Here is an 11,185-nt window from a genome sequence, read left to right on the forward strand (position 1 = left end):
TTCCTGGTTCCCACAAGTGCAGCCTATCATGTGTCTATTACTTTTTATTTGACATAATTTTGTTGAATGGCATGGCCGCAGAACAAATATGGTGAAACAGGAAACCACCTGTTCCCTTTTCTTCATTGCCTTTCCACTGCTTTAAGTTCGGCATATCTTCTTTCTTCCTGTACCAGCTCTTATTTGATACCACCAGCAGGTTAGGGGATCACTGGTATGCCAGGCATAACTTGACCGCAGAAATTCGTATGGTTGGATTGGTACTTCTCTGGTGCTGCCAAGGAACTTGCACGATCTCTCGTCTTGTTCTTGTGATGCTGCAAATGGTTCAGAAAACCGGATGGAGGTTTTCAAACCGTTTTCAGTTAGAAACCGACTCTCAATGTGTTTAGCTTTGTATATGATCCTCATGCACCGCCAACCGGTATTATTTTGGTCTTTGCATAGATCTTAATTCTTGATCTCCACCAACAACGGGATCAGCAGTTGACAGAGATGCTCTAATGTATGCAATGTCAAGTTTATGCTGATGCCCTTGGCTGGGTAAAGATGCTAGTTGTTGGTTGTCAGATGTGAGATGACATGCTCTTGCCGATCATCTGAATTTTAAATGCTACTCCTCCCTCCGTTTGCCTCCATTACAGGGAAAAAGAAATAGAACACTTCAATTTTGTAATGACAAAATCTGGTCTTTCACTTCATAAGAGTATAAAGAAAAATTGTTCAGTTGCACTCCCAAAAATCAAATAAATGTTAGCACGGGTAGGGGAAATGGTACTAGACTCTGTGAAGTTTGAAAGGAGAGAGAGAGAGAGAGAGAGAAGGGCCTACTTAGTATATGACGTAGACAAGCATGCCAGCCAGGTATGGCCACAGTCCAACCTGTTGCCATAAAGTTGCTTAGCTATGCAGAGTGTGGTGGCCTCTTATTTTATGCGAGCCTGCTTTCCCAGTGGTTTCAAGTTAGATGAGGCTTTTCCTATCTTTTATTTTATATATATTGCGAATCCCTTCATTATTACAGCCAACTGCCGTGTTCGATTGAACTCCCAAATGCATGCTTTGCTTGAATATAAAATTGTATCTTCTTAAATTTCTGATTATATAGTCCTTCGTTAACAGCACAACTTGTCGATGCGTTTTAGCCACTTTGATTATAAATAAGCCAAGTGAATAATCTTATGCCTAAGTTTATCTATGATATATCTAAATAACAGTCAAGCTATAACACTGAAATAATAGGCAGTTCCTTGTAAAATTTTGTAGTTGTACACCGCATTCCTCCAAGCTCAAACAGTTGGGCCAAGCATGCATGTATTTTGTCCTTCAAAATACGTTTCTTTCGGATCCTAGTCCTCATGGTTCATTCAGATGCGCAGTCGATTTGGTCTGTTCCTGCTATCAGCCTACATCACACCAAAAAGGGGGGACTCTCCTTTAATGAGATTTTTAAAATGAGATCATATACCCTGTTTTAGAACGTGACCCACCAATCCATTCGCCCATTAAAGTCTTGAGAAGTTGAAAAATTTTGTAATATTTGATGCGGGAGAGGGAGTTTGGTTATCTGCATATTGTTTTGTACGTTATCACTGCAAATAATAATTGAAGAGAAAACGAGTATCAAATGTTATGGTTGATTTCCACAACGCTCTTTTTCAACCAAAAAAAAAATGGAAATGATAAACAAAAAGTCATGCATTGAATAAACGTATCAGAGGGAGAGAGAGAGAGAGAGAGAGAGTTTTTCTTTTGTTCAAATAATGTTCATATTAAAAAAGAAAAGTAAAATAAGCCGCCCGCACCGTCCAGCCGCCAAGTTGGGCTAACTAAAGGTTGACGGATGAATTTGAGGTCGAAAGTGGTAAAGATTGATCTGGAAATTCAGAAAAGGTTGGCTTTGAAAATCAGCAATCAGAAGTCGACGGGGGGAAGCTTATTACGTTAATATCAACTGAAAGCAGATTCAATTGTCTCTTGTACAAACACAAAAGTTTCAAGTGTAACATGAATGCAAGTAAAACTTGGTAGGCATTACAGCTCACACAACATTTTCTCCATTCATGAAGAAAACTAAAGGTCCCACCCAGCTCCACATCCCAAAGGCAGGGAATGGGAGTCTTCAAGCCGGATTCCGGGTGGTGGGATGAACTTCTCCCAGAAAAGTGACGTTGACCCAGTTAATGACCAATCAATTTGGTCTAAGCACGGCAGACCGGTGGGTCGGTGGCCGGGGGCAGGTCCGCCATGCTCATTCCTCCTTCCTTCCAGTAGCTTTTTTGTGTGGTGGGGAAGAAGGACACGTTCGGACCTTCCCAATAAGACGGTAGATCGCCGGCATGGAGTCACGTGGTGACTTTTTATATTTTATTTTATAGATCACTGGGTATGTCTAAACTTGGTGTAAATTTTGAAAACCACTAAAACATTTCAGTTTTCTCGTTTAAGTTCGTATTTTAGTTCTTATATTGTGATTCTTTTTTAATCATGTTCCCGAATCTAAGATTAGAATGGATCGTGAATCCCCAATTGAGTCAGACCCGTGTACGTCTCTCTTTTGGGACGATTGGACAGGACACTACCGGGTCCGTTGGAGCCTCTCATTGGACACCTACCGGTCGACGTGAATCTGGACATCCCCGGGAGTGGATTGAACCGACTATGGTTCAGATCTAAACGGGTTTAACGTTACCTAACCACCAGCTGTGGATCCAGATCCGAAAAACCGAAAGTATTAATTATTAAATCCAACAACTTAGGAAGTTCTTTATTATATTATAGGTCCTCCCTTATTCTATACTTGAGATTTAGCTATAAATATTTCAATAATAAATACAAAAAATTTAAGGTTAAAGAGCATTAGTTTTAAAATCTTAAATTTTTAAAAGAAGCCAACGTGTAAATGAGAACATTCATACGACATAATTTTGCGATTAAAAGCAACGACATTGGTTCAAGGCAGGCACTAGATAAATTTATGTGGGTTTGTGTTGATTCAGAAACTGAAAGGTGCGTAGTGGAATTAGTTGTAAAGCCGCGGGTTCCAAATTAAAAAGATTAGGTGATTTATTTAGTAAAGGATTAATGGTCTGGGGGACGTCCTTGTCCTTTGGGGGAGTGTGCCACCAACGGGCGACGGACGTGAAGGGAAGAAATGCGATCCGGTTAAGTCGAGGCGTGAAGTCCGGGAAATAGTGCAAAAGTGGCAGTCAAAGGGGGGAAGTTTCTTTTAGGGTTTCTTCCTTTCTCCTTCCAAAAAAGAAGTCCCGGGTGGACGCCTCTCCCCCTTTCCCTCTCCCATTTTTTATGTGTATAAAACCCCGTCCTCCTCCTTTGTGGGGAAGAGTCTGAGCGGGCACAGGGAAGCAACCCTCCGGGAAGACCTCGTTGAGGTATCATTTTGTCTCTCTGTTCCGCTTATTCTTCCATTTCATTTGTTTCATTTCATACTCCTTGAGGTACTTTTTGCCTGCTCTTCGCTCTGTTTTTTTTTTTTTCTTTTTTCCTCCATTTCTTTGTTTTTTCTTTTTCCTCTTCATCGATCGGTTCGATTTCGACTTTCTGTAGCTCATGATCTTGGTTTTCTAGGAGGTTTCTTTCCTCATTCTTGCCTTTTTAAGTTGCTTCTCGTGTAAAGCATCGGTTGTTTTTGTCTTGATTTTTTTTACTCTGCGATCTCGACGAATACGCGTTTTATGTGGTTTTATATGCGTTGATCTGTTGTTTGGATGGTAGATCTGGTGGTCTTGTTGCTTAGTGTTGGCAGGGCGTTGGAATTTGGGTTTGTCGTTTGTTTTCTCGTCAATTTATTTTGCGAAACGCATCTGTTTGTTGAGCTTCGGAAGGTTTTTCTTTTGTCGTGTGCGGCGACCTTTTAGAGTTATTTCTGTTTGATGTGGATCCGTGGTTGCTCTTTGTTTCTGATCCGTGTGTTATTTGGTAGAGTACTGTTTCTGCGATGCATTTATACGGTCAATGTTGTGAAAGACTCTTCCGGAATCCGTTAAAGTGGACGCTTGCTGGTGATTGCTACTTTGTAAAAAAAAAAATGTATTGATAAATTGAGAACCTGAGCCCTGAAGCAGGGGATATTTACGTTCTACTTGTAATTTTTAATAAATCATTGACAAAAATAAGGTCTTTTCATCTTTAGCCAGTACGACTTGTTAGCTGATACAGCAATTGAATCATGAATTTGTCTGAAATTTTGAATGGGACTGCTTCAACGCATATCGGTCCTTTATAATATTTTTCTTTAGCCTGAAAAACTGTCAAAAAAAAAAACTGATACTGTTCTTGAGCATATTCAGCTTCTCTTGGTAAGCCGTATGTGAAGATCACAACCTGCTGTTATAAGCACAATGCATTTGCAGGACTAAAGAACCAGTTTGCTGGCATTTGTTAATGAACCAGTTTGCTGGCATTTGTTATAAGCACAATGCATTTGCAGGATAAGAACCAGTTTGCTGGTCTACAAATATTTATTTGATACGATGTCTGGATTTTTAAAACTTGATGAAACATTTATATTTATTTGTAAGACAAATATATTATGTAAGAATGTGTACATATACATACATACTCGAGCAACACTAGAATAGATCCAAACACCAGAATGGGAGAATATGCAAGGGTTCTGGGAATCTGGAGGAACTTTGGAGCATTTGATATTTTACCTATTATCATCTTCTTGGTTCTTGCCTATTCTCGTTTTTCTTTCTTGTTTCCCAGTCATAAGAATTTGTCTTTCCACTAAAAAGCATTTAATAGAACGATATAAAATCAATAACTTTGTCTGTCTTCACCCTTGGTTCATTATTGTTATGTTCCCCAATTCTTTTATGTAAAGGGATTATTAATTATGATAATCCACCAAATTCAGTTGTCTGGATATATTTTGTATGATATCCTTTTTCTCATTCTTTATAGCCTGTTAAAAGGTACAGATTTTTTCAGAATTTATCTTTCTTGTAAGAAGTTATAATGAAGCACGTTCTTGCAGGTCTGCTGTGAAAAGAAAATGGCCGAGCAGCAGCGATTTCCTTCTGTTGTTCAGAAATTGTCAGGGCAATCATACCTCTACTCGAGAATCTCTCCAAATGTGCAGAACCGAAATGCCAGCATGCATCATATGTCTACCATGAGCCATGTGGCAGCTGTTTATAGCAACGGTGGCTTGCAGAATGCATTGCCTGCCTCTCCGATCTTTGTGCAGGCACCATCAGAGAAAGGGGTTGCTGGGTTCATGGTTGATTTTCTCATGGGTGGTGTCTCTGCTGCAGTTTCAAAAACAGCAGCTGCTCCAATTGAGCGTGTGAAGCTGTTGATTCAGAACCAGGATGAGATGATCAAAGCGGGTCGTCTTTCGGAGCCCTACAAGGGAATTGGTGATTGCTTCGGCCGTACAATCAAGGATGAGGGTATGATCGCACTGTGGAGAGGAAACACCGCCAATGTCATCCGTTACTTTCCTACCCAGGTACCTTCACATCTTCCGGTTTCATGAGTTGGAAGACTTTGTTGCGTCTTGTTTGTTCTCATCTTTTTAGCGAGAGAAACATCAGTAGTAGGGTATGATCATCTCATATTTGGAAATTCAAATAAAGGACTGTAAATGAATGAATATGATGAAAAGCGAGGACTGCAATTTTGTGACAAGTGAGACGTTTATTTTGACCAAGCGTAAAAGCCTTCAATTTATATCTCTGCGATTGTCTACCAAACGTCCACTTTTGCTTGATTATATTTGTGTTTGGTCCGTTCATTTGCTAACTTGGAAACTATTTCGGTTCGCCAGGCACTGAACTTTGCTTTCAAGGATTACTTCAAGCGCCTTTTCAACTTCAAGAAGGACAGGGATGGGTACTGGAAATGGTTTGCTGGAAACTTGGCATCTGGTGGAGCGGCCGGTGCCTCTTCTCTGCTGTTTGTGTATTCCTTGGACTACGCCCGTACTCGTCTAGCAAACGATGCAAAGGCTGCGAAGAAGGGAGGGGAAAGGCAATTCAACGGCCTGGTTGACGTGTACAGGAAAACCATTAAGTCGGATGGCGTTGCTGGACTTTACCGTGGGTTCAACATCTCCTGTGTTGGAATCATCGTGTACCGTGGTCTGTACTTTGGAATGTACGATTCCTTGAAGCCCGTGGTGTTGGTCGGACAGCTGCAGGTTGGTTTTCATAGTTTCATGTGTACAAGTTGATCTCCTTGTGGGGTCTGTATTCGATATTTCTAGTATTCATGCTGGAGCTTTTGCTTTTTGTTTTGACAAATTGCAGGATAGCTTCCTTGCAAGTTTCCTCCTTGGTTGGGGAATCACAATTGGAGCTGGACTGGCATCCTACCCGATTGACACAGTTCGTAGAAGGATGATGATGACCTCTGGGGAGGCTGTGAAGTACAAGAGCTCCATGGATGCCTTCTCCCAAATCTTGAAGAACGAGGGAGCCAAGTCCCTGTTCAAGGGTGCCGGTGCCAACATTTTGCGTGCAGTGGCTGGTGCTGGTGTGCTAGCTGGCTACGACAAGCTGCAGGTTATCGTCTTTGGCAAGAAGTACGGATCCGGAGGCGGGGGCTAATGGGTTGTTATATCCCCCCTTTTTTCAGAGATACTGATGAAAAAATAAGCCTACAAGTGAACTTTTTTGCATTTTGGTCGGAGTGAATTTTTTCCGTTTATCATTATTGGGAAGGCTGTGCCGTTATCGGCATATTTTTTGTCTCCTCTTTTGTTTTTTAAATAATTCCATCGAACTTATTCCGAAACCTCTTTTTGTGTCTTGCTCTTTGAATTCTTCAATCTTCTATAATGTTCTTGATGACATTCTCTTCCTTTCTTTTCTGAAGGGGATGATGATATGTGAATGAAATGATTATAGGCTGTTGAATGTTTCTCTAGCTAAATTTCAGTTAAATAAATTGACTTAGCCGAGCATGAACGTGTGTTGTTTCGTCTATATATGCTGTCTGCTTGGGGCAGTGACGCAGTTAAGTGAGGTGAAATTGATGGTTCGTCTTGTCAAAGGTACGGGGTTCCATGAATCCAGGAATGGTGAGAAGTCAAGCAGTTGTGTCTTTGTCTCCACGAAGACGCTCAGTTTTATATGTCCAACCCGAACGAAATTGACGAGTCCAGTCTCCTCGGCTGGTACCATGCAATCTCAAGTGGTTATCGCAACGGTCAAGCCTTGTTTAGCACGCATCTCTTCTTACTGTGTAACTGTGTGGGGTTAGCATTGCCAAAGATTGCCTAGCAACCAGGTTGCTGAATGGTAAGGTTCCAATCTCTTTGTGTCTTGTAAAGTTGAGTTTTATTATTGTTGTTGAAGCTATAAAACTCTTCGGGTTTGGCAATAGTTATGTACTTATGTTTATCTGTTCTAAAAATTGAGACACCAGACATATTTATGTAATATTATAAAACAATAGTCCACTAATTTGCCTCTACAATCATGAAACATTAATAAACTGTTTCCCCTCTTAGGGTTCATGCGTTGAGGTTAAACTACTCTCGGGGGAATAACCGTTTGTCAAATGAAGATGGAGTTCCCATGTCCTAATTGTTAACAGACCTTGTTTAGGAAATAGAAAATGAAGACTTGATTGTCTGCATTTTAAGTATAATACCCGTTCAAAGAAAAGAATTGCTTTTGCGGCATTGACATGAATGTCCAAAATGAAAACTTCGAATAAACTGGTTTCCACGAGCTCAGCATGCGCTTCTTGCCTTGTCTTTGGGGAAATCGGAATTCGTTATATGAAACTCAACAAAAAAACACTCACTGCAAGTTAAGAGTCTGTGAAAATGAAGAATGATCAGGTAGCCACCTCACTTTTGTTAGGACGGGGGACCCTTATACAACAATATCGGAAAGTAAAAAAGTTTTAATCTAAACTTGCTTTGGTTTAATAATGCGAGAAATTCATGCCCAGCCTCTTGCGGCCTTGTAGCCATTTTATTTTGGGTGGGCGTGGTTTTCTACCGTCTATTAATACCGTCTATTAAAAGGCCGAAGCTTTCATCCAACCTTTGATTCCTTAATGGCATAAGGCTTGTTTTTGGTAGTTCGAGTACCGCTCAGTCAAACTTTCCAAAGTCTTCATGCAGCCTTTTATTTGTTTATGGTATAAGGTTTATTTTGTTTTTTTTTATGCCTGCCGCAACCGTTGCAACAAAAAACTGTCGTTTTATATTTTTATTTTAACTATAAAAAGTAAGCAAAGTAAAGAAATTGGTAATTTGGTGCTCTCGAATGCAGGTTAATTCATTTTTAGGTCTGGCACATAAATTCAGGTCCGTATTGAGCAATTACGAAAAGTAAGGCGCACTTATCAATAAAAATGGGTAACGTTCTGGACTCCAAGTGAAGATTACTCCGACAAGTTGGGCAAAAACCGGTCGGTGGACGTCCTTATTTGCGGGGGCTCGCTGTACGAAACGGGGCGGACGCGAGGGGAAGGAATGCGATCCGGTTAACTCGATGCGTGGGATACGCGTCTACGGCGAAAGAACGCGGGAAGCTTCGTCTAGGGTTTCCTCTCTTCTCCGCTCCCTTCTTCCTTTCCCTCTTTTTTTTATATAGAAACTCATCCTCCTCCTTGTAGGGAAGAGGAGACTGATCCTCCACAGAGTGCATACCGAAGGAAGCCAGATCTCCTTGAGGTACTTTTTGCCTTCTCTTTGCTATGTTTTTTCCCCTCCATTTCTTTGTTTTTTCTTTTTCCTTTTGATCGATCGGTTCGATTTCGGCTTTCTGTAGCTCATGATCTTGGTTTTCTAGGAGGTTTCTTTCCTCATTCTTGCCTTTTTAAGTTGCTTCTCGTGTAAAACATCGGTTGTTTTTGTCTTTGTTTTTGTTTTCTCTTCGATCTCGATGAATACGCGTTTTATGTTGTTTTATTTGCGTTGATCTGTTGTTTGGACGGTGGATCTGGTGGTCTTGTTGCTTAGTGTTGGCAGGGCGTTGGGATTTGGGTTTATCGTTTGTTTTCTCGTCAATTTGTTTTACGAGACGCATCTGTTTGTTGTAAGAATTTATCTTTCTTGTAAGAAGTTATAACGATGCATGTTCTTGCAGGTCTGCTGTGAAAAGAAAATGGCTGAGCAGCAGCGGTATCCTTCTGTTGTTCAGAAATTGTCTGGGCAATCATACCTCTACTCGAGAATCTCTCCAAATTTACAGAACCGAAATGCCAGCATGCATCATATGTCTAACATGAGCCATGTTGCAGCTGTTTATAGTAACGGTGGCTTGCAGAATGCATTGCCTGCCTCTCCTATCTTTGTGCAGGCACCATCAGAGAAAGGGGTTGCTGGCTTCATGGTTGATTTTCTCATGGGTGGTGTCTCTGCTGCAGTTTCAAAGACAGCAGCTGCTCCAATTGAGCGTGTGAAGCTGTTGATTCAGAACCAGGATGAGATGATCAAAGCGGGTCGTCTTTCGGAGCCCTACAAGGGAATTGGAGATTGCTTCGGCCGTACAATCAAGGATGAGGGTATGATCGCACTGTGGAGAGGAAACACCGCCAATGTCATCCGTTACTTTCCTACCCAGGTACCTTCACATTTTCTGGTCTCATGAGTTGAGGACTTTGTTGCATTTTGTTTGTTCTCACCTTTTTAGTGGAGGGAACATGATCATCTCAAATTTGAAAATTGAAATGGACCGTAAATGACTGAATATGTTGAAAAGCGTGGAATGCAGTGTTGCGACTTGTGAGACGTTTATTGTAACCAAATGACTGAATATGCTGAAAAGCCTTCGATTTATATCTCTTTGATTGTCTACCAAACGTCCACTTATGCTTGATTATATTTTTGTTTGGTTCGTTCATTTGCTAACTTGGGAACTCTTTTGGTTCGCCAGGCTCTGAACTTTGCTTTCAAGGATTACTTCAAGCGCCTTTTCAACTTCAAGAAGGACAGGGATGGGTACTGGAAATGGTTTGCTGGAAACTTGGCATCTGGAGGAGCGGCTGGTGCCTCTTCCCTGCTCTTTGTGTACTCCTTGGATTACGCCCGTACACGTCTAGCAAACGATGCAAAGGCTGCGAAGAAGGGAGGAGAAAGACAATTCAACGGTCTTGTTGACGTGTACAGGAAAACCATCAAGTCGGATGGCATTGCTGGTCTTTACCGTGGGTTCAACATCTCTTGTGTTGGTATCATCGTGTACCGTGGCCTTTACTTTGGAATGTACGATTCCTTGAAGCCCGTGGTTCTGGTTGGACAGCTGCAGGTGGGTTTGCATAGTTCCATATATACAAGTTGACCGTCTTGTGGTCTGTATTCGATATTTCTATTATTGATGCTGGAGCTTTTTCTTTTTGTTTTTGACAATTGCAGGATAGCTTCCTTGCAAGCTTCCTCCTTGGTTGGGGAATCACAATTGGAGCTGGACTTGCATCCTACCCGATTGACACAGTTCGTAGAAGGATGATGATGACCTCTGGGGAGGCTGTGAAGTACAAGAGCTCCATGGATGCCTTCTCCCAAATCCTGAAGAACGAGGGAGCCAAGTCCCTGTTCAAGGGCGCGGGTGCCAACATTCTGCGCGCGGTGGCTGGTGCCGGTGTGCTCGCTGGCTACGACAAGCTGCAGGTAATCGTCTTGGGCAAGAAATACGGATCTGGAGGCGGGGGCTAATTGGTTTTCATTTGAGACCCCTTCCCCCAGATGGTGATGAAAAAATAAAACCTAGAAGCGAAGGCCTTTTTTACGGTTTGGTCGACGCGAAAATTTTTATTGCATTGTTCGGAATCCTATGCATTTGTCGGTATAATTTTTGGACGCATCTCTTGTTTTGAATAACTTACCAAACTTGTTGAGGCCCTTTTTCCCGTGCCCGCTTTGTGGCTGGGAGACTATTTTCTCTTCACTTTGGTGCGAGGCTCTTGAATCTCTCTCTCGATTAACTTGTGCGGAAGGTGCATCGTTCTTTGCCCTCAATTGTGTCTTCATCGAAATCGAGCTTCCGTTTGCCCAGAATGATGTAATGAAGTTGAAAATGGTTTATTAGTGATAAAAGTTGAAAGCTGTTGCCTGAAAAAGTAGTGCTGCAAGTGGAGTTTTCGGGGAACATTTTCCTTATGCTCATGTGCCTACTGATCTTCGAATCTCTGAATTTTTTATAGCCACTGAGGGTGTCCTAGTCAGATTGAATAATACTGAATCGAATAAGCTTGA

General features: G+C 41.6%; 2 protein-coding genes across 2 annotated transcripts; both read left to right on the forward strand.

The window, feature by feature from the left end:
• Positions 1-3,233: 3,233 nt before the first annotated feature.
• LOC126409617 (ADP,ATP carrier protein 1, mitochondrial-like) lies at positions 3,234-6,897 on the forward strand. The gene is made up of 4 exons (XM_050075521.1): positions 3,234-3,392; positions 5,003-5,479; positions 5,798-6,169; positions 6,279-6,897. The coding sequence occupies exons 2-4, from the start codon at positions 5,021-5,023 to the stop codon at positions 6,576-6,578; spliced, it is 1,131 nt and encodes a 376-aa protein (XP_049931478.1). The 5' UTR covers positions 3,234-3,392; positions 5,003-5,020; the 3' UTR covers positions 6,579-6,897.
• Positions 6,898-8,421: 1,524 nt separating this feature from the next.
• On the forward strand, positions 8,422-10,877 carry LOC116244769 (ADP,ATP carrier protein 1, mitochondrial-like). The gene is made up of 5 exons (XM_031616666.2): positions 8,422-8,531; positions 8,605-8,662; positions 9,078-9,554; positions 9,867-10,238; positions 10,346-10,877. Exons 3-5 carry the CDS (start codon positions 9,096-9,098, stop codon positions 10,643-10,645), a joined length of 1,131 nt encoding a protein of 376 aa, XP_031472526.2. The 5' UTR covers positions 8,422-8,531; positions 8,605-8,662; positions 9,078-9,095; the 3' UTR covers positions 10,646-10,877.
• Positions 10,878-11,185: the final 308 nt, after the last annotated feature.

This window comes from Nymphaea colorata, chromosome 1 (assembly GCF_008831285.2).
Source record: "Nymphaea colorata isolate Beijing-Zhang1983 chromosome 1, ASM883128v2, whole genome shotgun sequence".
NCBI lineage: Eukaryota > Viridiplantae > Streptophyta > Magnoliopsida > Nymphaeales > Nymphaeaceae > Nymphaea > Nymphaea colorata.